General features: G+C 37.6%; 1 protein-coding gene across 6 annotated transcripts in view; it reads left to right on the top strand.

Annotated features, from left to right (window-relative positions):
- Positions 1-21249, top strand: part of SPIDR (scaffold protein involved in DNA repair) — a 202194-nt gene that overhangs the window by 170099 nt on the left and 10846 nt on the right. For 2 of the 6 annotated variants that reach the window (XM_068671717.1, XM_068671721.1), the window contains exons 11-16: positions 3737-3895; positions 13380-13467; positions 15766-15909; positions 15999-16058; positions 19642-19840; positions 20995-21147. In XM_068671717.1, the coding sequence (XP_068527818.1) occupies positions 3737-3895; positions 13380-13467; positions 15766-15909; positions 15999-16058; positions 19642-19840; positions 20995-21147 (803 nt within the window). The remainder of the gene's footprint in view (positions 1-3736; positions 3896-13379; positions 13468-15765; positions 15910-15998; positions 16059-19641; positions 19841-20994; positions 21148-21249) is intronic. The other 4 variants (XR_011092958.1, XM_068671720.1, XM_068671718.1 and 1 more) reach the window with 4 other exon arrangements.

Raw genomic sequence — 21249 nt, 5'->3', positions numbered from 1 at the left:
ATGATACAAATTCACTGTTCTAGGAATAAAGTGAAAGCAAGGAAAAAGCCAGTGCCTGTGAGGAAGTTAAAGCCATGAATCACCAGCCTCTGAAAGCAGCTGGACTACATACACACCATTGGCAGTGATGCTAACAGTGTGCGTGAAATCACAGAATCATCTAGGTTGGAAGAGACCTCCCAGATCACCAAGTCCAACCTCTGACCTAACACTAACAGTCCCCACTAAACCATATCACTGAGCTCTACATCTAAACGCCTTTTAAAGACCTCCAGGGATGGTGACTCCACCACTTCCCTGGGCAGCCCATTCCCATGCCTCACAACCCTTATGGTAAAGAAGTTCTTCCTAATATCCAACGTAAACCTCCCCTGGCTCAACTTTAGCCCATTCCCCCTCATCCTGTCACCAGGCACGTGGGAGAATAGGCCAGCCCCATTGAACAGAACCAGTTTCAGAAGATGTGAGAATGGTTCTCCAAAGGTTTCGCTGAAACTGTTGTGGGATTTGGCTGATTTCATTGTAGTCATTAGACAGGAAAAACTGTTGTCACTCACTTAGGTACCTGTAGCATTAGTTAGTTAATCACTGTGAGATGCATCTAATGATGTTGAGAATATTTCAAGTTTTTGTCATGATTTCATTTGCACCATTTTGTAAAGAGTGCTGAAGCAGGGAACGTTTGTGTGTGAAGTTCCATTTGTACAGTTAGTTTGGGTTGTTCCTCACCTTTTAGACTAAAAAAAAAAACTAAAAATCAGGCATCTGAAGGCTATTTGTGAGATTGTCTTCCAAGTGACCGGATATATTCATTTCATATGCTGTTCCACGTTTCTTCATGACGCTGATAATCATGGACACGTTACTAGTATGAACGGACACATTAGTGCCACACACGCCTCGAGTTATGCAGTTCTTCCTCTACTGTATATCAAGCTTGGTCATCTGATGACCATTCCCCATCGTATGTCCTGGGATGTTTTGTGCTGCATACAGTAGACAGCTGGGGAAGGAGCTTTAGCCTCCTAATCCTGCCCGGAAAATGCATCCTCAACTAGAAGTAGTGCTCCATGCAACTTGGAGTTTAATTTCAGAGAGTTCATTTCCAGATAGCTGATCTGATGATGATGGTTATTATTAGACTACAGTATTTGTTTTTGTCAGATCCATTTCCTGCCCTAGCCGTTTAAGCTGTCACCATGAAGGCAGGGAAATCATCAGCCTGGGACCTGGGAGGTTGGGATTTCTATGCCTGAGGGCAGGCATCTCCATGCTTGGCTTGAAAGGACTGGGGAAATGCACATTCAGTGACGATATATTCAGCACCAAGCAAGTTAATTTTACTTGGGTACTTAACATGTCCCAGAGGAGTTAATATGAGCCTGGTGCCAGCTAGTTTGAGACTTCTTACATTCGGCTATGTCTCACTAAAGACATGAGAAATTCCAGTGATCAGTTAAGAGGCTGCTGAACTGATCAGATCTGGGACACTAACTCAGTTGGCCCTTCCTTGCTCCAAGATATGAAAGCCTAATTTTTCACAAATAACCGTCACTGAATGTTTTGTTAACATAAACTAAACAATTTGCTTTTTTTTTCCTGTTCTCAATCTGATTTTCAGAAAAGTCCAGAGTGTGTTAGCTTTGTTTTTCCAAACAAAACAAGAGCAAGAGAAGTTTCAGTCCAATCAGTTAAAACATGACAGAGTTTTTAAATGCTTGCAAGGTCCTAACATGGCAGGAAACCATTGTTATTCTGCTTCTGGGCTGTTGTGTCCATAGCACAACAGTTTTTGTTCTGATGAGCTGGAGATGATCTTGTGATACCGATCCACAAGGCACATCTCACTTCTTGTTCTACAGAGAAAATAAAACTAGGGATGGAGCTGTTGAGGATTCAGGTTTGTATTGTTAGGCCAGTCCCACTTTCTAGGCTGGGAACATCACTCATCCCACAGATTGGGGTATGAATCCTTCCAGCCCACACATCACAGCAGTGCTCGTTTTCATCCCATTTGTCATTGCTCAGGGTAGAGGCAGCATTTCATGGCTGTGAAGGACTTCTTAACACTGACAGGCTGTGGAGGAATTACACCTGAGCTTTCTTTGCCTGATAAAGACCCTGTTACATGCGTGTCCTGTAGCTAGAGACACAGGGAAAATACGGGGACTCCATTTGTGTTCAGTCCTACCACACCCTGCTCCTCAAAACCAGCACTTGAATAAGAGAAATGAGGACTCTCAGCTGGTGCTTGAACATGCTGATGTCTGAAAGGCTTCAGAGTTGTATCCTGTGTAGAATACAGCCCTCTCAAGGGTTTACTCCAAAGCTAGACAGTTCTTAGTGAACAAGGAAACTCTGATTGATGGTCTTCCATGTGCCTAAGCCTCCCTGCTGAGAATTTCCATAGATTTCTTCCAGACAAATGTAGGTGCTTATTTCATTTAAAATGTGGTGATTTGTTTGTTTGTTTGTTTGTTTGTTTTATTACTGCTTTTATTTTTTAAGATGTAATCACTACTGTAGGATACTGTTAGGATGCATATAACACATTATATGGTGTGCTCCAAAAGCAGTTGGAGTTGGCTTGCTGTGAACAATGGTACTGCTCTGGAGAAGTTAGTTTTGGCATGTACTTTTGAAATAAACCAAATCACAGAAACACAGAGTGGTTGAGGTTGGAAGGGCCCGCTGGAGTTCATCATGTCCAACCCCCTGCTCAAGCAGGGTCACCTATAGCACATTGCCCAGGCATTCTGCTGCCTAATATGCCCCTGAGTTTTATTGCAAATAAAGATGTGTGTGCTACCTCAAAGCTAATTCTTGTTGCCATTTGAAAAGTTTCCATGCTTAACTGTCTCTTTTTGGGGCAATTAAACCAATCTTGTAGACAGCAGCCTCCTTCCTTCATGACTCATGCTATCATTGCTCCTCATCTCAGGTGCAAAATCTTGGGAAATGCATTTTTGACTATCTAAATGTATGACATCCACTGGTTTTTGCCTTATCTGCTATGACGGTAATATCTGCTCGAAATGCCAGCAAGTTGGTTAGGCAATATTTCCCAGCCCTGGTTTCATAGATTACTTTAATCAAACTGTTTGTTTAGCAGTTTTTAAAATTACCTTAATAAAACAGTCCCTCTGGGCTTCTTCTACCCTACATTGAATTTACTAATCTGTAGTTTCATTTAAAAAAAAATATTAAAATATACATTTTACTTTCTTGAATGCTCAGGACTCTTTAAAAAAAAGGTCAGAAAAAGTATAATGCTTGCTTTACCAATTCCAGTGTTTGTGGTTATTACTTGTGAAATGTATTGCTTTGTTTACTTCTAAGCAGATTTTTTATATTTATACACATGCACATATATGTGTGCATCGTTGTTCAGACTGCACTGTAATATTCACTTCAAGTCAGGCAAAAGTTTATCTTTTTTTCTTTATAGGTACACAAAGCATATATCGCTTAGCAGTTTGTTTACCTAACCCTTATTCTCATTTTCCATCAGGCTTCTCTGTTTCTTGGCCCTGTTACCTCCTGCAAATATACATGGGACAGTCTTTACTGATGTTGGTTTTGTTTACTCATACTTTTGCATTCATTATTTAGTAGGAATTCTCTAGGTGTTGTAGACGGTGAGTCCTGTTTTGAAGCTGGTCATGTAATTTTCAGAAATTTGCTAATTATTTTTTTACGAACAGGACCAAATGAATAACAGAGGAATGTTTTGCAGGTTATGCCTCCTTGTCCAGGATGCCTATGGCATGTTCAGTGAAGTACAGCTGCAATCCCTCAATTCTGCAGAGGACATTGAACAGTACTGCAGGAGGTGGGAAGGCAAATTCTGCTGTTTAGCTGGAATGAAAATTTTGCAACGAACCACGAGAGGAAGGTGAGAAAGGTTCATGGAAGATTGTGTGGAGTGCTGTGGCAGGCAGAGGTGATCTGCCATTTTATTTATTTATGTGGTCAATATTCTTTGGAACAACTGAATCAGGCTTTGTTCAATTAAATGTCTTCACTGCCATTTTCAGGACATCCAGTAGGTATCAGTTAGATCCTACAGTACTTGAGCCAACCATACTCCCGAATCAGCATAAATAAACTGACACACAAATACACACTTAGCAGAGAAAAGAATTTAGAATTGGTTTATACAATGTTTCATAAAATATGAGAGTTTTCTTCCTCTTCTGGAGATTCGAAGACTTAAAATACTAGTTCACCTCTTTCTCATTGCAGAGCTGTTTATTATAGTGTGTTTTTCTACAGTTATGTCTAGTCTGGGTTGAAGTTTTAAGCAAAGAATTTCCCTTGGTATATGAGAGCTTAATTCAGTTAGGCCTGTATGGTTTTGGAAGAACAGTTTAAGTTTCTTTAAACATACCCTCCTGCTCCCGCACTCCTCCCTCACCAAAAAAAAAAAAAAAAGGAAAAAAAAAAAAAAAAAGAAGAAAAAACCTCACCTACCAAACTATAAAAACATTCTTATTTAGGGGTAAGATTTTTCACAGCCTTATAGAAAAATCCCTTCAAATAAGTAGCAAATTTACATATAGTACTTCTCTAATTTTGCTTATTCTGTGATTCCTTTTATGTTCTTTACATAAAATAAAATGAAGGTTTTTTAATCAAGAAAAAAAAAACTTTAAATAGATAATTATCTTACAGAGTATCTTTCTATGGAAAGTGATATGTTATCCTCATGGGGAGCTATGTAAATATAATTAGATTGATTTAATTCTCAACATAATTATTCTGGTACAAACATCCTATCTAGATAAGCCTCTGGTATTAGAATGGCTATGATATTTCTGCTGACACTTTTTTCCTGTTGAAAAATGCTGTTTCATCAAAACCAGAATGTTTCACAGAAACATTATCTATTTTGGAGACAGTTTTGTTGGAAGATTTTTTTCAGGTCCAGAGGGAGTGAATACTCTCTCATTCTCATTTCATGAAAACTTTCAGAAAGTCTCATTTTTGTTTCACATTGGAACAAAAACAAATTTCAAAGCCTTGAAATGTTTAGCAAAATGGAATTGTTGTTTTCCATCCATCCCTATTCAGTATGCTTTTCTTTTTATGTACTTGCAGTGTTAATTTTCAGATCCTTTGGATTTCAAGCCTACTTGCATTTTTATGGATCTTTAATAACAAACACGTCTTCTTATTTAATTATTTTGTTGGCTTTTTTTTCAAGTTACATTTTTTCCAAACAAATTAAATAATGGCTTTGGAATTCTGGATACAAACGAAGTTTTACAACTGGCTGCTGGTGTTTCCAGTACTTGGCCTAGCTAATAAGAGACAGACTTCTTGTAATGTAAATTCTGTTTCAAAGCAGCAGTAACTTACTTCTGGCTATTCTGAGGCCGATTAGAAGACACACTGCTGAAAATGCTGGTGGCTCAGCTGGAGCTGTGCTGGTGGTAACCCTGCTAGGAAACATTAAAAGAAAATGGCTAGCGTAGCTTCAGGGACAGTGCAGTGGTTAAAACGTGATTTCAATGTACAAGATGGGTGGGTGAGGGAATTGTTTAGGGATTTATTTCTTTCTTAATTGTTTCAGCCTAAGTTCTGCTTTATAACTTGTTATTACTTTTAAGTGTCAGGACACGTTTTGTGTCATTCTAGGTGTGATGGAAACCACAGTAAAGCCATAGCTGAAATGAATATAAGGGAGTGCTTATTCACACAGAGCATAATTAGGCAGTAGAACTTATTGCCACTGGATAAATGGGTTTCCAGAGCCAGTGGTATACCCAAGCACATGATAGGATATGCCTGTGAGTGCCCAACCTTGGCTTGCAGCACATGACTGAAGAAGAACTATGTGGTCTGCCCTGCAAGAAAGACTGCTGCCTTTTTTTTTTTTTTTTTCCAGAACACCAATTACATTTTGGAAGGAGATGGCTCTTAAACTGTTTGTTTCCTTGAATCTCAAAGTGGATTTTAAAATGGATAAAAGGGAATAGAATATAGGAAATATGAGGGAAAAATCATGACTTTTTCTCTGCCCTGAAGCACATGATCTGGAGAAAGCCAACAATGGCTAATAAAATCCCATATTTGCATGTTGTCCCACAGTCACATGGACTGTAATCTCTCTTACACAGTGCTTCCCCGGTCCCTCTGTGAGACAGGACATTTTCATTTATCAGGTACAAGAGGTTCTCGAGCTTTTTGTATCAGTGGAGCACTGTTATTGTTCAAAAAAATGTCCAGGCCATCATCTAATACTCATCATCAAGTATTTAATTTAAAGTGTTATTTAACATCATTCCAGCAAATGTGATTTTAAGATCACTGTTGTAAGCTAAAGTTACATTCCAAGAACCAAAAATCTATAATAAAGAGTATTTTGCATCTAGGCAACAGCCTGGCTATAAACCTGACTTGATTTTCAGAACTGGCCTGTACTGTAAGATGAGTAAGAGAAACCAAACCCTTTTCTCCTCCCGATACTAAAACATGAGTGTTCCAATAGAAAGTGGGAAATGAACGTATAGAACCACGTCCTGTCTTGACCAAGAATGACCCTGTGAAAAATTAGAATTACAGTAACCTTACATTGAGAGAAACACTGTCAATGCTAAAAACCCATGTGCTTTAACAAATACTAGGGAGATCGGCTCTAAAGAGTCATGAGATTGTTTGAAGGTCTTTCATTGCTTTAGATGGTTTTCAGAGCAAGCCCCAAACCCCACGTAAAACACACTCCCCCAGGCCATTGCTGCAAGAAGTCTTGCCCTTGGTATACGTAGAGGAAGTGGTGTTCCCCTTTGCTGTCCAGTTTCTGGCAATCCTGTCAGACAGATGAACATTGCTGAGTCATGGTGAAGTAGCCATGGTTTGTTCAGCCTCGTATTCACAGCGGTTCTTCCAGTCTGTTTTGAGGCTATTGAACAAGGTGGGTATCAGTGCTGTTGCAGCTGAACTAACAGCACGTATGTGGTTCAGTGTCTGTTTCCTGACACCTTTTCTCTTCACCCTCTCATTCGTACTTGTCCCCTGTATGACTGTTCCTTGACCTGCACGCTAGTGTCAGCAGAACAGAGAGTTATGGTGGTGCAAAGAGAGAAGACTGAAAAAAGTTCATCTATCTACCCCTGGTCACGTTTGATCCTTAGGGGTTTATGCTCTCTCCTGTCCTCCCACTGCCTCGTATGTCAGTCTTACAAATTTAGCCCCTTGAGAAAGAGGAAGTGAGATTTCTATGGTGTACTGCTAGAAACAGCAATATTGGTTAAAAATCAGTGCGCATTACAACAATATGTAACCTTCCTATTTCAGTAGATCCAGTTATTTCAGGATGTCCAGTATAACCAGTAAGTAAATGGGTGCAATTAGATGCAGGGACTGAGCACTCACTAAAATGTCTTAGGAATAAAAAAGCTGTAAATTGTCATACCGTGCTGCTTCCTACCAGAAATTAATTGCAATGAGCTGGGATAAACTTCATAGTTAGATATCTATCTTTATCAACAAAAGTATTAGTTTTATGTTATTAGCCGTGATCAGTGTTCCACACAGAATAATTTGTTTTGATAATTTGTGTCTTTTCGCCTGATTTGCCAAGCACTGAGTTGTTTTACTGCTGAGTATAGCAGAGCTACCAGATTCTTCTCTTTGTTCATTTTTTTTTCCAAGGTAGAAAGATGAAAGGTTTCTCTTCAGCAGAACAGAAAAATTATACCAATTTAAAAATGGAAGGGTAGAGGGAGAAGTGCTTTAATATGTAATTAACACAGAGTATCGGTGCCAAATTCATCCTTAAGTTAAAATAAATAAATAAATAAATAAATAAATAAAAGCTTAATGAATTTTTTAAAAAAGATTAAAAGATCTGAGTGCTGCATGGGGATGGTGTAAAATCCACATTTGCATTGGTTAGGGTAAAGTACTTTGAAGGATACATCAACTCCTACACTTTGGCACATGACTCCACCATTAATTCATGTCAAGTTGTTCCATAAATTTTGCTCTAATATTTGCTGTTTCCCTTTTAAATAAGTAGACCTTGAGTACTGAGGTCATCCACCAGTGTTACGTTTCACTGAAAAATTTCTGTGCTTTCAAGTAAAGTTGTCTTCCATTGTTTGTCATTTTAAACTTTAAAATGTTAAGCACTGGGATGTGAAATCTTCCTGTGTTGGTCCCCGTCTGTAGTACCGGTTACTATTTAGCTTGAGAGTTTTCTTTCCTTTTTTCCCCTATTTATTTTTATATATTTTTTAATTTCAGTCCCATAACTCTCTTCCTGTATCAATCAGCTTTTTCCTCTATTCTTCACTGTATGCTTTCTCTTCTATTTCGCTTTACACTCAGAAAAGAGAGGACCACTGCTAACTGCTCTAAAGGAAAGCATTTCAACTGCTGGACGTTGACAGGAAATGTAATAGTAAGACAGAGCAAGGAAATCATAACTTCCTTCCTTTCATTTTCCCTCCTCCAAAAAGACTGCCATCTAAAAGAGCCACACACATCTCTGAGGTTTTGAAGTCCTGAAACACTTCAGTAATTGCTGTGGTTAAAGGTTGAGTTCCATTTAAAGCATAATTTAAGTAATTACATTAAAGTGTTGAATATTTATATGCGTTTCTAAATTGCTTTTAAGGACTGTTTTTGTGTCAGAATTTAAGTTTTTTTTCTTCATTTTTCTTCTCTTTAGCAAGCACTGACTGCTGCTAAGATCTTCAGTGCTTCAATCACAAGTCCGTTCAGTAAGCAGCACTGTAGAATGAAATGGGCTTATTCATATTGTGTCAAAACTACTTCTATGTTAGATTTTTTGTGTTTTAATGTAGCATGAGTAAGTTCTAATTTAATAAAGAAGACAGAGTTATTAAAGTATGTAATTTTTTTTTCAACAAAATAATGTCATATATCTAAAAACCCTCAGTTTTTGACTGAGATATTTTGACTGAGGTGCTGTTTTAATAGGCTCTGATTTTGTCTTTATGCTTTTGATGCCTGTTTTACTCAGGTCTGAGAAAATACAACATTGCATGGCAAGATCTTAATAGGTAAATGAGCCATAGAACTGGCCTACAGCACCAGCTTTGTGTTTGGATTGCTTGTCTTATGATAGTTCAGGCTTATGCAGTGTAGGGGATTATTACTGAATTTCTTTCTGGTGTTGAGCAAAGAGATGATTTACAGAGAGCTATGAATTGCTTTATTTTTGAGTTCTTAATATTGAATCTGCGAACATATTTGTCTTGAAACTGTCAAAAGAAAATTCTTTGGGTTTAGACTAAAATTGGAAGAGTAGGAGAGGAGGAAACAGAGAAGTGCTAAGTCATGAGAGCCTGGAGCAAAGCTGTGGAAGATGTTGGAGGAGAATCCTCGTCTTCCTTCTGCTCCCCTACTGCAAACCTTACTCAGCCTTTTTTCTTTCCCAGTTACAGACATTGTTTTCTTTCTTAAACTTTATTTGATATTTCTGATATTTTCTCTGTCATTTTCCCCCAAACCTGTGGTATGATTATTAAAATGGAAAAATCCCCCAAACTGTGATCAAAAACCATAGCAGCATAGCTGTACTGTTAACAAGTTGAGTCAGGCATGTCACACACACAGCTCCTGGACCAGAACTGTGGATGAAACTTCATGCTTGTGGGAGAACAAGGACTTTTCTCTTTAATTTGTATGTTTTTTATCAAAAATCAGAGAGCAAATGTGCATGTTTTATTATTATCAGTCATTGTCTTTCAGTATTTTTTCTACCAGGTAGTGTAAGATGATTTGTTAATAGGTCAAGATTAATTTCTGCACATGCTGCATGTAGGTTTTGCATTTTCTCAGGCATGTATTTAGCCCATTTAACACTATGAAATCTTTTGAATTTTCTGATTGCTCTCTGGGTACACAGCAGGCAGTTTGCATTTGTGGATACACAGAAAAGACATAGTGCAGTTCAGCAAGCACAGTCTCAGTTGAGAGGAATGCCTTTCATGCATATTGGATAATAAAAATAATCAAGTATACTATGAATAATTACTATGCATGTGTCTCTGTGTATGTAACAGTATCATTGTATATAAGCAAAGCCTGCAGAATTTACAGGAAGAATTTATAGAAGAGAAGGATACCTCTATGTACAGGAATGTCTGTCCTAAGTTCATACTTCTACAAAAGTCAATACTATAAAACTTTATTAAAGTTACTGATGGTTTTCCTATATTTTTGCTATACTGTTTTTTTGTTTTTGTTTTTGTTTTTGTTTTTGGTGGTGGTGATAAACAGTGGATGGAAACATGTTTAGTATGGGTCTTTTTTTTTTTTTTTTTGTCAAACACAAAACCAAACATAAATCTGTTATTTAGAATCTGATAAGTGACTTCTGTCCTCCCAGGATGAATTTAGTCTTTTTCCTTTTCTTTTTTTTTTTTTTTTCCAAATGAAGGTTATAGAATATAGCAGTGGAGTCCTTGTCTCTTAAGTAATAAAAATGCTATGAATTAAAATACCTTAGTATTTTAATGGTTAAAAATATTTTTTTATCCTTGTGCCTGGTTCTTTTCATGCCTTACTGTACTTTCCCTTTTTTTAGAAGTATGTCCTTTTGTCATCAAAATTATTTTATATATACTTTTTAAAATAGTGCCTAGTAGTTATTCTCACAGAACTAAATCATTAAGTTTTTATTTTGTCTTCTGTTATGAGAAAGGCTCTTTGTGCACGTCGGGGCTAACCGAGCCCCTTCACTGAAGCACAGAGCCAGCTGTTCATGTCTTGTCCTAACTCTATAGCTGAAGAAGGATACACATATTGGATAAAATACGCCCATTGTTCAAGTCAGATTGAAGTGGGATTTGAGTGCTGCATGGCCAATAAAGAGAATGGATTTTTTCTTTCTGGGAGGATAATGATTTTCTGCAGAGGAGGACACAATGTCTTGCCATTTCTCTGCTGTGGTTGCCCCCCTCGCTCCCCCTTCTGTTAAGTCAAAGTCCATAAATGTAAAGAGTTAACTCTCCTGGAGGCATGCGAATGGGAGAAGCAAGGGGAGAGCTCCTCAGGGATCACCCTGTCTGATACCTCCCCTGGCACATCAGTGACAGCTCCAGGACTTCCCTGTCCACACAGGAGGCTCCCCACGTCCCCACACGATGTGATGGGGAACTCGAAAATTCCTCGGGTGGCAAATGTCCTTGTGGTTTGCCTGACTGGAGTCAAAGAAAAGGATGAGTCCAAGATGTGCAGGAGACACTCTCTTCTGGGAGACGCTGCTCATCTGCCTGTTTGTAAACAAATGCTGTAATTTAGTAATAATTAAGTGCTCCTAGTTCTAGCAATTGGTGAGCTTCTCCAAAAGGGCACAAGTAATTGAAGACAGAGTACCATGTGTTGTAGGTATTCTGATATGGGGTTGCAAGCTAGAAGAGAGCTGGACATTAAAAGACAACTTCATGTTCCTTATGCAAACTTAACAATCCCTGAGAGATCAATGTAAGGTCTGCGCGGAGATGTAATTATATCTGAACTGCAACAACATAGCTTCTTTGCCCTAAGTTGATAATGATAAATACATAATCTCTGAGTACACAGACACAAACACAAACAGAGTTTGTGGTATGTTAATAAATGTATTCTGCCCTCGCCCTTCTGCTTACTGTTGCGTGAGGAATGCCACCTGTGTAGCTGCCGTAATCGTACAGAAGGCGACTCTGTTTTTGTAACTCTTCTTCTTTATGTCCCAATGAACAAGGCCAGTTTGCTTCACTGAGCGTTGGCCCTCCTGCAACTGTAGAGAAGATATCACTCTGTGTGATACAAGACAGAAAACATTGCCATACCAAGGAGTAAAGAAGTGGCTATTTTCATCTAAAATCTCTTTAACACCTAGGAAGTGTTGCTTTGTATGTTGTAATGTTCTGTTAAAAACAAGACACAAACCTTCAGCCAAGGATGCCATATAAGTCCGCTTTTGTACAAGGGCAGCACGTTTGTATTTCTGGTCTGTTCATTAGCATGAGGAGCACAACTACAGATAGCAACATCATCATTTTAATCTGCCAGTTTGTTACCCAAATCTTGAACCAAAAGCTTTATTCCACAAGGTCCAGCCTTGTGGACTGAATATCCACTCAGTCTCAGAGATTTACATCTGTAAAACTTCTTAACAGTGTTGGTCCATAGGCATCAATGTCGAAAGAAGCTCACTGCCTATAGATACCCAAGGCATAAGCACTTAAGGATCAAAAGAAGAACAAGGGAAATACAGAAATAGATAAATTTAAGCAGAAGTGAGACAAAAGCAGAACTTTAAAGATCTTCCACGAGTTCTTGAAGAGAAGCAGCATATTGCAACATGCTTCAGACCAGTACAAGAGTATGCCTTTTATTTCTTCTAGGCGTTTTTGTTTAGAGGCTAAGATTAGCTTTAGCAAGTTTTGGACTTGCTAAAACAGAACTGTTTCAGAAGTAGTGGCTTTCGTAACTGGAGGGACAGGCAACTTGTTCTCAGAGGCAATGTGGGGTTAAAATCCAGATCTCTGTGCTTTGCCTATGCAGAACATGCACAGAGAGCTAGGACAAGATAACTGAGAGCTTTAACTCAGAAATGCACACCTCTTCAAGTTGGTTATCTGCGGCTATTTCCCCTCCCTCAGCTATTTTCTTGGCCTCTCCCATAGATGTTTCTGCTTTTACTGCGCGATGACGCATCAACTGACAAGCCAGACACCAAACTGCTGCAAATTACAGCTTGGCATGCTAAAGCTGAAGAGTTTGCAGCAGTTCACCTTCATATGCTGGGCTGTTAATCCTATGTCTGTTTCTAAATTGAAGGTGGAAAACTTGAAAAAGAAATAAATACAAATCATAACCAAGGGAGCAGCTGTGTAAGAAGGAGACGGTTCTCTGCACGTTGGTACTCCAAGGCCTGGGTGTGTTTCAGATCAAAAAATCTTGCCTGTTTCTCTGCTCATATCTGATAATTGATAACTTTCCTGATAGCAGTGACAATCAGAAGTTAGAGAAAAGCAAGAATTTAAAATGTTAGAAGCAAAGCACGTTGTTCAATCTACCAGTTAAAATAAAGTTATTTTTTTAAAGAGGTTGACCGTGTCCTTCCCAAGCTAGCATTTACTTGTTCTCCTGGATTTTATCATGTAGCAGGCTGTTCATGGCAAAGCATTAAATGTGACTTGCTTGTCGCTGAATGTGATGCATCCCTCTCCACCCTGCAGCAGAAATGATGGAGATTTAATTAGACCAATCAAAAGCAGCTTCTAGAAAACAAATATGATTTAAAATTGTTTTCATAATCATGCAATGGTATAAATTATATTTCTTAATGAGTCTTCTTAATGTAGCATATAACAGGGAGAAGCATTCTAAACCTGATTTTATTGGTCTTTTTGAAGGGCATTAGGACTTTTTAGCCTGATTGACAGCTTATGGCCTCCAGTAGTGCCTGTAAAAGTTCCTGGACAAAGTCAAGACCCTGAAATGGTAAGTCTTGTTATTATGGAAATGTGTTTTTTCACTCATGATTACAATTTTTCTTAGTAGTGTAATCAGGTTTATTTTGGGTATCAGATTCTCGCCCTCTCTTTATTTAGCTATTGAGTGTTGTTTTACTGGTTCTAAGCTAACCTGAGGCACTCTGGATCAGCAGCTTCTTTCCAAAATGATGCAGCTGGTCTTCTATTAATCCTCTAGAGCTAGGGTGATAGAATGGCCAGACAAATTACTCCTCTCCTCTCCTTTCCTTGCAGGAGGAAAGAGATATTAGCTGGCTCCATGCTATCTGAGAAATCTATATACAGTGATACTAATTCTTTTGAAGCTCTTTTGTGGAGATTAATTCCAGTGAAGATAGACTGAATGCTGGAATTAGGTCTCATACTAGGTAGGGTGCTTCTGGCTGACAGTTGTCGCATGTAAAGACAGTCAACAGATGAACACAAAAATAGACTAATAGAAAATAATGAATGTTTTCGTGATTTTGGGAGGTGGTGGAAGTTCCTAATGTGAGAAGAATAGGAAGTATGTTACTGTACATTTGCAAATCTAAAATTGCATATTTAATTTTCATTTAACTAGCTTTTGTATTTGAAAAGGAGTCATGTCATATCGAGTGGCATTTTGGTAAAACAAGGTCATTTGAGAAGTTTCTTGGTGACCAAGTACTTGTGCTGTCCTGCTGTTCTTGTATAGCTGTTCTTGGGGGAAGAAGTTTGTGGTATTAAAAATCTTTGTTAGAGCCTAGAGGAGTCAATCAGGATGCAAGTTCTCATAAAGCAGAAAAAGCTGGAAATAAACAAGTTTCAAAGCCAGAGGACATAAAAGGTGGATATTGCAAGTTGTTTCTGGTTATTTCTAAAGTCTGAGAATGTTTTCGCTGCAGTGTACAGTGTTCTTCAGATTGTACGGGGATTTATGTTGAATAATAAAAAGTTCAGACCTTGGTTGTAAAGCAAGACTGAAACTGAGTGAAACTGCTGTTGTCTCCTTGGTTCTCCCTTTCATATAGACATTTCAGAAGTCTTAGAGGAGCGGATTTTTTAGTACATTAAAATACTGTGGACAACAGAATAGGAATATTGAAGGATGGATCAAAGCTCGTAAATGTTCTTCAGCATTGTTATGACTTTCATTTGTTCTCCATTTTCTCTGTTTTATTAGCAATCTAGAAATGGAGGAAACTTTCCATAATAATTCAATTTACACCCTGTCATGGGTTTGAAATACTAATTCATTCTACAGAGGATCAAGCATATTCTACTGCTGCAGGTTTTTTGCAGAATGCAGTTTTTTGGGGTGCAATACATTTTTTGTGGCACAAACAGTATAGCTTTACACAGTTTTATGGAAGCACATTTAAGCATAAATACATAAATAATACTGCCAACACACTGAAAAAGTTGCTTGGGAAGAAGAGATCTGTGACATTGATTTCTTTTTAGCCATATGTGCCTTCAGGTGCCTTTTTAGTGCTATCAGTGGCAAACAAGAATATGGGTTGATGTCTTTTTTTTTTCCCTTATGCAACTTTTTTTAAAATGAGTGGGCAGCTGTCTTTAGTAGATTCATATTTCTCATATTAAATTAAACACTTTATTAACTATAAACATTGCTAGAAGAATATTTACCAGATCAAAAATAAAAATGATTTTCAAGCAGGGTCTTTTATTTCTCAGAAGCCTTTCTCTGTCTTTGAGTGGAGATTGATAAAGTTGTTACGTCACAATACTTTTTAAGGGGGGTCAGAAAAATCTGGCATAACACAAGAGCAGTTCTTGTAGTTGTTGAGTTCCTGTTCTTCATTATCTCCTTGTGCTGTCCTGGATTTAATTTGGCAGCTTTAAAAGTTCTTCATCTGTTTACTATCACAAAAACCCACCCACATGCAAAAGTCCCCAAATCTCAGAAAAGTTATGGATGTTAAAAAAATAAATAATCAGGGTACTCCTACCATGTAATAAAAAAATACAAAAACAACAGTCACCACCTTGGAATAGCTGCAGTGTTTGCCAAGTGTGCCAAATCATGAGATGTTTTTATGATGAGGATCAATGTCAGATTACGGAAAGAATGATACACACAAGCTGATTTCACTTATAACTTGCGAATGTTGCTTTATTAACTCAGCTCCTACTTCAGAGGGTCATTATTTTATTTTCCCATCACTCTTAAAATGTAAATTGTGTGGTTCATTTTGGCTATTATTATAAAACCTGACTGGCCACATTGAAGTGCCTTTTTTAATGTCACATTTCTTTTCCTTTTTTTTTTTTTTCTTAATAGATGACAACTAATCTTCCTCCTCCCAGCTTCTGTTACATTCTTACTGTTCAGTCTGGTGAAATACATGTGGAAGTGGATGAGGAAGAGCAGATTTCTAATTTGTACCAGCCACCAGCTGTTCATGGTCTAAAGGAAATTCTTCAGGTAGGCTGCTTTAAAAGTCTGATGACAAATGCTTTGTACCACTGAATTTCTGCTTGTCTCACTCCCTGTTTTTGTACCATTATTTTCAGATCGGTGGTTGTAATGAACGTTGTAGCTTTTGGGCACGAGTGCTATACCTGAGGCTGCAGGTAATCTTTTCACTTAGTGAAGAAATCAACATAAAATCAACTTAATGATGTGTGAAAGGCCAGCATTTATCTTGTTTAGGGGAAAGAAAAGCTTCCTGTATCATCTTCAAGAGCTATTTGTGCAGAATTATCACCAGGTCTAAAATGCTTGTGAACGGGTAAGAAGAACTGCATCTTCCTGCAGTTGAGGCTGCATGGTTTCAATCCCGTTTGCTCTAGAAGCTGAACTATACTTGAATAACTTGCTCTCTAGCTAGAGATAATGTTTCACTGTAGTAAGGAAGCTTACAGAAAGTTAATTGAGACTTGCAATGAAAATCAATGTATTGTCCTTAGATACATAGCAAGAAGTTCCCAGTCAGCAGAATGGGGATAGAATTGAACAGATGACGGTTATATAAAAAATCAGTTTTGCTCTCTGCATGCAAGTGGGTGGACTATTTTTGTTGACTTCAATAGAAGCCCCTCAGGCAAATTTGGCTTTTATGGTCCAGCTAGTAGAAAGGAGGAACTCTTAGGTAAATACATCTGCCATCCATACTGTGTTGGAAAGCTTATAATTATGTTTTATTTATTTGTTTCTGAATGATGCTACAATTTTCTTTCAAAGTGTTGCTAACTCCCTCAGTAGTTAAAGGAATTTTTTGTTGCTGATTTATTTATTTTTTCCTGGCGACTGGATCCTCAGTACAGCCAGCCCTGAATTCTGGTGGAGAATAATTTGCAATTGTCCATCAGCTCCACAAGAAACAAGTGTGAATCAAAGCATATGGACCAAAGACAAAGAAATTCCAGAACGGCCAGCAAAATAGCTGGGGATGCTTCCCACCAGCGTGAGACATAAATTTAGTTTGGTCTTGTCCTCTTGCTTCAAAAGCCAATGCGTTGTGATTTGATTTTAGGGCGGGGTGTACTTTTAGCTCCTGTGATGAGGGGTATCTCTTGTCACTCAGCCGTGTTTTCTCTGCTGAGCACATGCGGAGTATTTACCAACATGACAGCAAAGCATTTGCAAAGTTGGGAAATTATGTCTACCTTGATAGGACCTTCAGGCTGATAACAGAAAGATGGGCACGTACGTGTGGACTTCTGTTTCCAAGCAGCCTGTTCAATTTAAATAAATAAATTACAGACTGGTGGTATCCTACCCAAGCATTTTTATATTTAGGTACATCTACCTATGTCTGAGACACCAGGGCTCATCAATATTCTTGTGTAGGATCACTTCATCACTCCACTAGAGGGAAGATGAAGTATGCAGGAACAGTTGTGACTTTCAAGAGTGGAAGCTTATCTAACACGAAAAAAAGTCTGTAATTTCTTCTTGCTACCAGGAGGTTTACTGGCTATTTTTCGTTTAGTGAACAGTAAGCACTAGATTTTCATGAGTGAATATGACTGCTCATGATTTTTTTGAAAGTAATATTGGAAATCAATAGCAATCTCCTTTTTTCTGTAATACTGCTGGGTAACACTTCTAGATCACTGCTCTAGAAACATAAAAAGCATTTACCTGCTGTTAGTGTATCACTTTCCTAATCATTCCAGAAGAAGGTCATGAACAGCAGCTTGTTTACTGCAGTTACCTTCGCCAAGAGCATTTATCCTTCATGTGCAAAATCATCAAGTTATAATATGTGAGCTAGGGACTACAATTTGGTTCGTTTAGCAGGTCTGTTATTATTAGGTAATCTGCTACAGGAGTTAAGTCAAAAGTACTTCAAAATTTATTCTGCGTAGCAAGAGTATTCTGAGATGCTTCGTTTGTGTGAAGGAGGAATGGAAATACACTTTTATTATTACTCAGAATCTGTGCTGTGGTACAGAAGGAATATGAGGAAATATATTCCATCTGTGGTTAAGGAGCTGTCCTTCCTTATAACTCAATCCTGCTGCTATTTGTCTGTTGTGTCCTTTCTGTTCAGAACAAATTGTCACACACAGCAAGATGATGATTTTATACTAACTTGTGATTTTTTGCTGTTATTATTATTTACTTTTTGGATGACTCTTCTGAAAGACAGCTTTTAACGTGTTAGGAATTCTCATGGGACAGCTGCAAAAAATCTTTCTTTTGAAGATATTTTAATGGTATCTATACAGAGGAGGTACTCAAATGCATACAGTTATTAGGAAAAGAAAAAATGTAAATGCGATTGCCAGCATATATTAAGGCAGGACCATAATATACGAGTTACAAGTTTTACCAGCCATTATTTCTAATTACTGCATTTGTTCTAAGAGCTGCTAGCATGAACAAAAAGTTAATTTTAGCCTGGTTAACACTTCCAGGGTTTGAACACAACTGAAGATAAAAAGTTGGGGTTCTTGTTGAATTACCTTGTGCTAGAGAAATGCAACTTTGAGAATAAAATACTTCTGTGATATGTCTCTCCAATCATTGTAGTATTTAAATTTCATTTGAATGTTTTAAGTATGATTTTTTTAAGCAACAGACTAATTAAATAGTAACAAAGCCTTTTTTTTTAAATTAAGAAAGTAATTTAATTTCAGTTAAATATTTTAAAATATTAGAATCTTCAAAATTAGGAGTTGTTTGGACGGGTAAATATGCAATATACTCAAGTTATTAAACTTGTTTTTCCTAAAGTATGGGAAAATTCACATGCATGTAAATATAAACTTCATGTTAAAAAAAAAAAAAAAAACAAGGAAGAAGAAGAAAAGAACAGATTGTCAAATTGTCTGGTTTTGTTAGAGATCCTGGACTAAACACTGATGTCTGCATCATGTCTATGCAATCTGTCTTGCTCATCATCCCAGTGTGAAAATTAAAATATATATATATATAATTATAAATAGTGTAAAATTATGAATTAGTAATAACTGTTTTCAGATATGAAGTCTGACATTAAATTTAATTATTTTTTTGTTGTGACATCACTAATTTTGATATACCATAATTTAGTTGCACCAGAGTATTTTCATACCTGTCATAGTCAGAAAACTTACATTGTCATTGTGGATTCTTGTGTTTCTTAATTATAAGATTATCTACTTAATTACAAGTTATCTACTTTTCTACTTTCACGTATCATTCAAATATTTGGAGATGTATTTATTCAACAAGAAATAAAACTTGCAGCTTTGTAACTGCAGTACCTATCCACTGCAAGGAGTGGAGGTTTTGAGAATCAGATAACACTGCATGGAAAATTTGCTGAATAATAGTAGTGGTAGTGTTAGCCTTTCTTTTTTTCCAAGGGAAATATTATGCAAGACTTTGTTCATAAAAATGGTCAATTAACTTTTCATAAAATATATTTTTAGATCCAAGTGAGTAAGACATGATAGATGATAGTGGTAGAGCCAAGCTCTCAGTGGGTCAATCTTGTAAAGTTAATTTAAGGTAGAGATGTTACTCCATATCTGCATTAAGGAGTAATGAGGAATTCCAATAAAACTTTAATTCATTTTTGTGTACGGGCCCTAAGAATAGTAATGTGTCAGTTTTATTGGTTGCTTAAAGATGAAGATGTTACTTTAGTCTTTCCTTCTTCTAAAAGTTAACGACTACATTCCAATTTAGTTTTTTTTTTGTTGTTGTTGTTTTAAATCGTAGACAAAGCACAGTATTCCTACAAACCAAAGAGAGATTTTGTTGTTTGTGACTGACTTCACATTGCAAGATGTAGCTCACACAATTCCAAAAGTTGTTGCTGTGTCAGTTGCTGCATCATGTGTTCTCAGTACGGAAATCACAGAAGCTCTCAGTGCTGCCTCACGACTCATCTTCTTCAAGGATGCCCTGTGGGGAAATGGTAAGCTTTACATGTGGTTTTGAAGCAGTTGGAATTGAACTGAACTAACACCCTAATCTATAACACTATGTAATATGTGGCCTACAGAGACTTTCACTCTCAATTGAAGATGAAATGTTACAAGTTTGGGATGAGAAATTTGAATGGGGTTGTAATTAGAAATTTTCTGTGAGATTTCTCTTTTGTATTTTTGGTTATATCTCCTATGAAACTGAGAAATGAAATTATCCTACTGTATGTTCACCAATATTTCTGTCAGTCTTCCTTGATGACTGTTGAATCTAAAGACCAGTATCAATCAAATCTGCTAGCTGACAGAAGACTCAGAAATAGTAAGCAACTTGGTTTCATTTGTTTTGGTATTCTTGCAGAGACTTGTTTTATTGAGCTTACTACCTCTAAAAGGAGTAAGACAATGAATCTAGAGACTTGCATGTTCCTAGACACAGAACTTCTCCAAACTACCATAAAGCATCTCAGCTGTGAGAGCCCTTCCCACCATACAGGTTCTGTGAAGTAGTTCACTCTACATTCATTTTTAGTTGCTCATAAAAACGAGGCTCGCCCATCATTCTGCGTGGTGCATCTGTGTGAGGAGGTATAATTCACATCTCTTGCCTTCTCTCACTTCCAAGATGCAAGTGGATGGGAAGTACCACACTGTGTAAATGGCCATGTGTCCTGTTGCTGCATCTGCTTACTGGTCTGTTTTCCCTTGCTAGCTAAGGTTGTACTGGTTTCATGCAAACTGAGCCACGCACCTCTGCTTTGGAGAGTAAAGTATTGCGTGCATCTGCTCTTTGTAATCTTTAAAACAAAGTAAGACCACCTTGAGGGGTGTCCAAGCTTATTACTGGGGGAAGAGACAATAACTTTGAGTTTCCAGTGTGGTACAATGCAGTCTGCATGGGATTTGATTCTCTTTTGCCATGTTAGATTTTTTTTTTAAATCTTTTCCCTGGGAGTCACGAAGTGTAACAAGAGCATGCTGCATGTATCACTGAAAGCAAAATATTTTGTCATTGAGAAAACCTGATGGAGTCTGTCCATCTGTTTAGTAGCTGGCAGAGATCGTTGTCTTTATTGGCCATGACAATTATCATGGTCACCTTTTTCCCTGTTACTGTACTGAGTTGAAATGTCTTTGTTGGCAGGTAGGATTATTTGTGTTGAACGTACTGTTCTCTTATTACAAAAGCCTCTTTTGTGCTCGGCTGCTGGTGCTGACCTCAGTGAGCTGCCTGGCCCTGTCAAACTCGATGAGCTGGATTCTGCCACACAGGCCAATTCCATTTGTGCTGTGAGAGGTTCGTATGGCCTTTTTTGAAATGAATGTGGTTAATTATTCGTGTTCACTTTAATCTTTCAGGTCCTGGTATTGATTTCTTGCATAAACAGGGTGCAGGAAT

This window comes from Anas acuta, chromosome 2 (assembly GCF_963932015.1).
Source record: "Anas acuta chromosome 2, bAnaAcu1.1, whole genome shotgun sequence".
NCBI lineage: Eukaryota > Metazoa > Chordata > Aves > Anseriformes > Anatidae > Anas > Anas acuta.
Note: the sequence above shows the minus strand (reverse complement) of the source record. Positions and strands in the feature narration are given on the sequence as shown.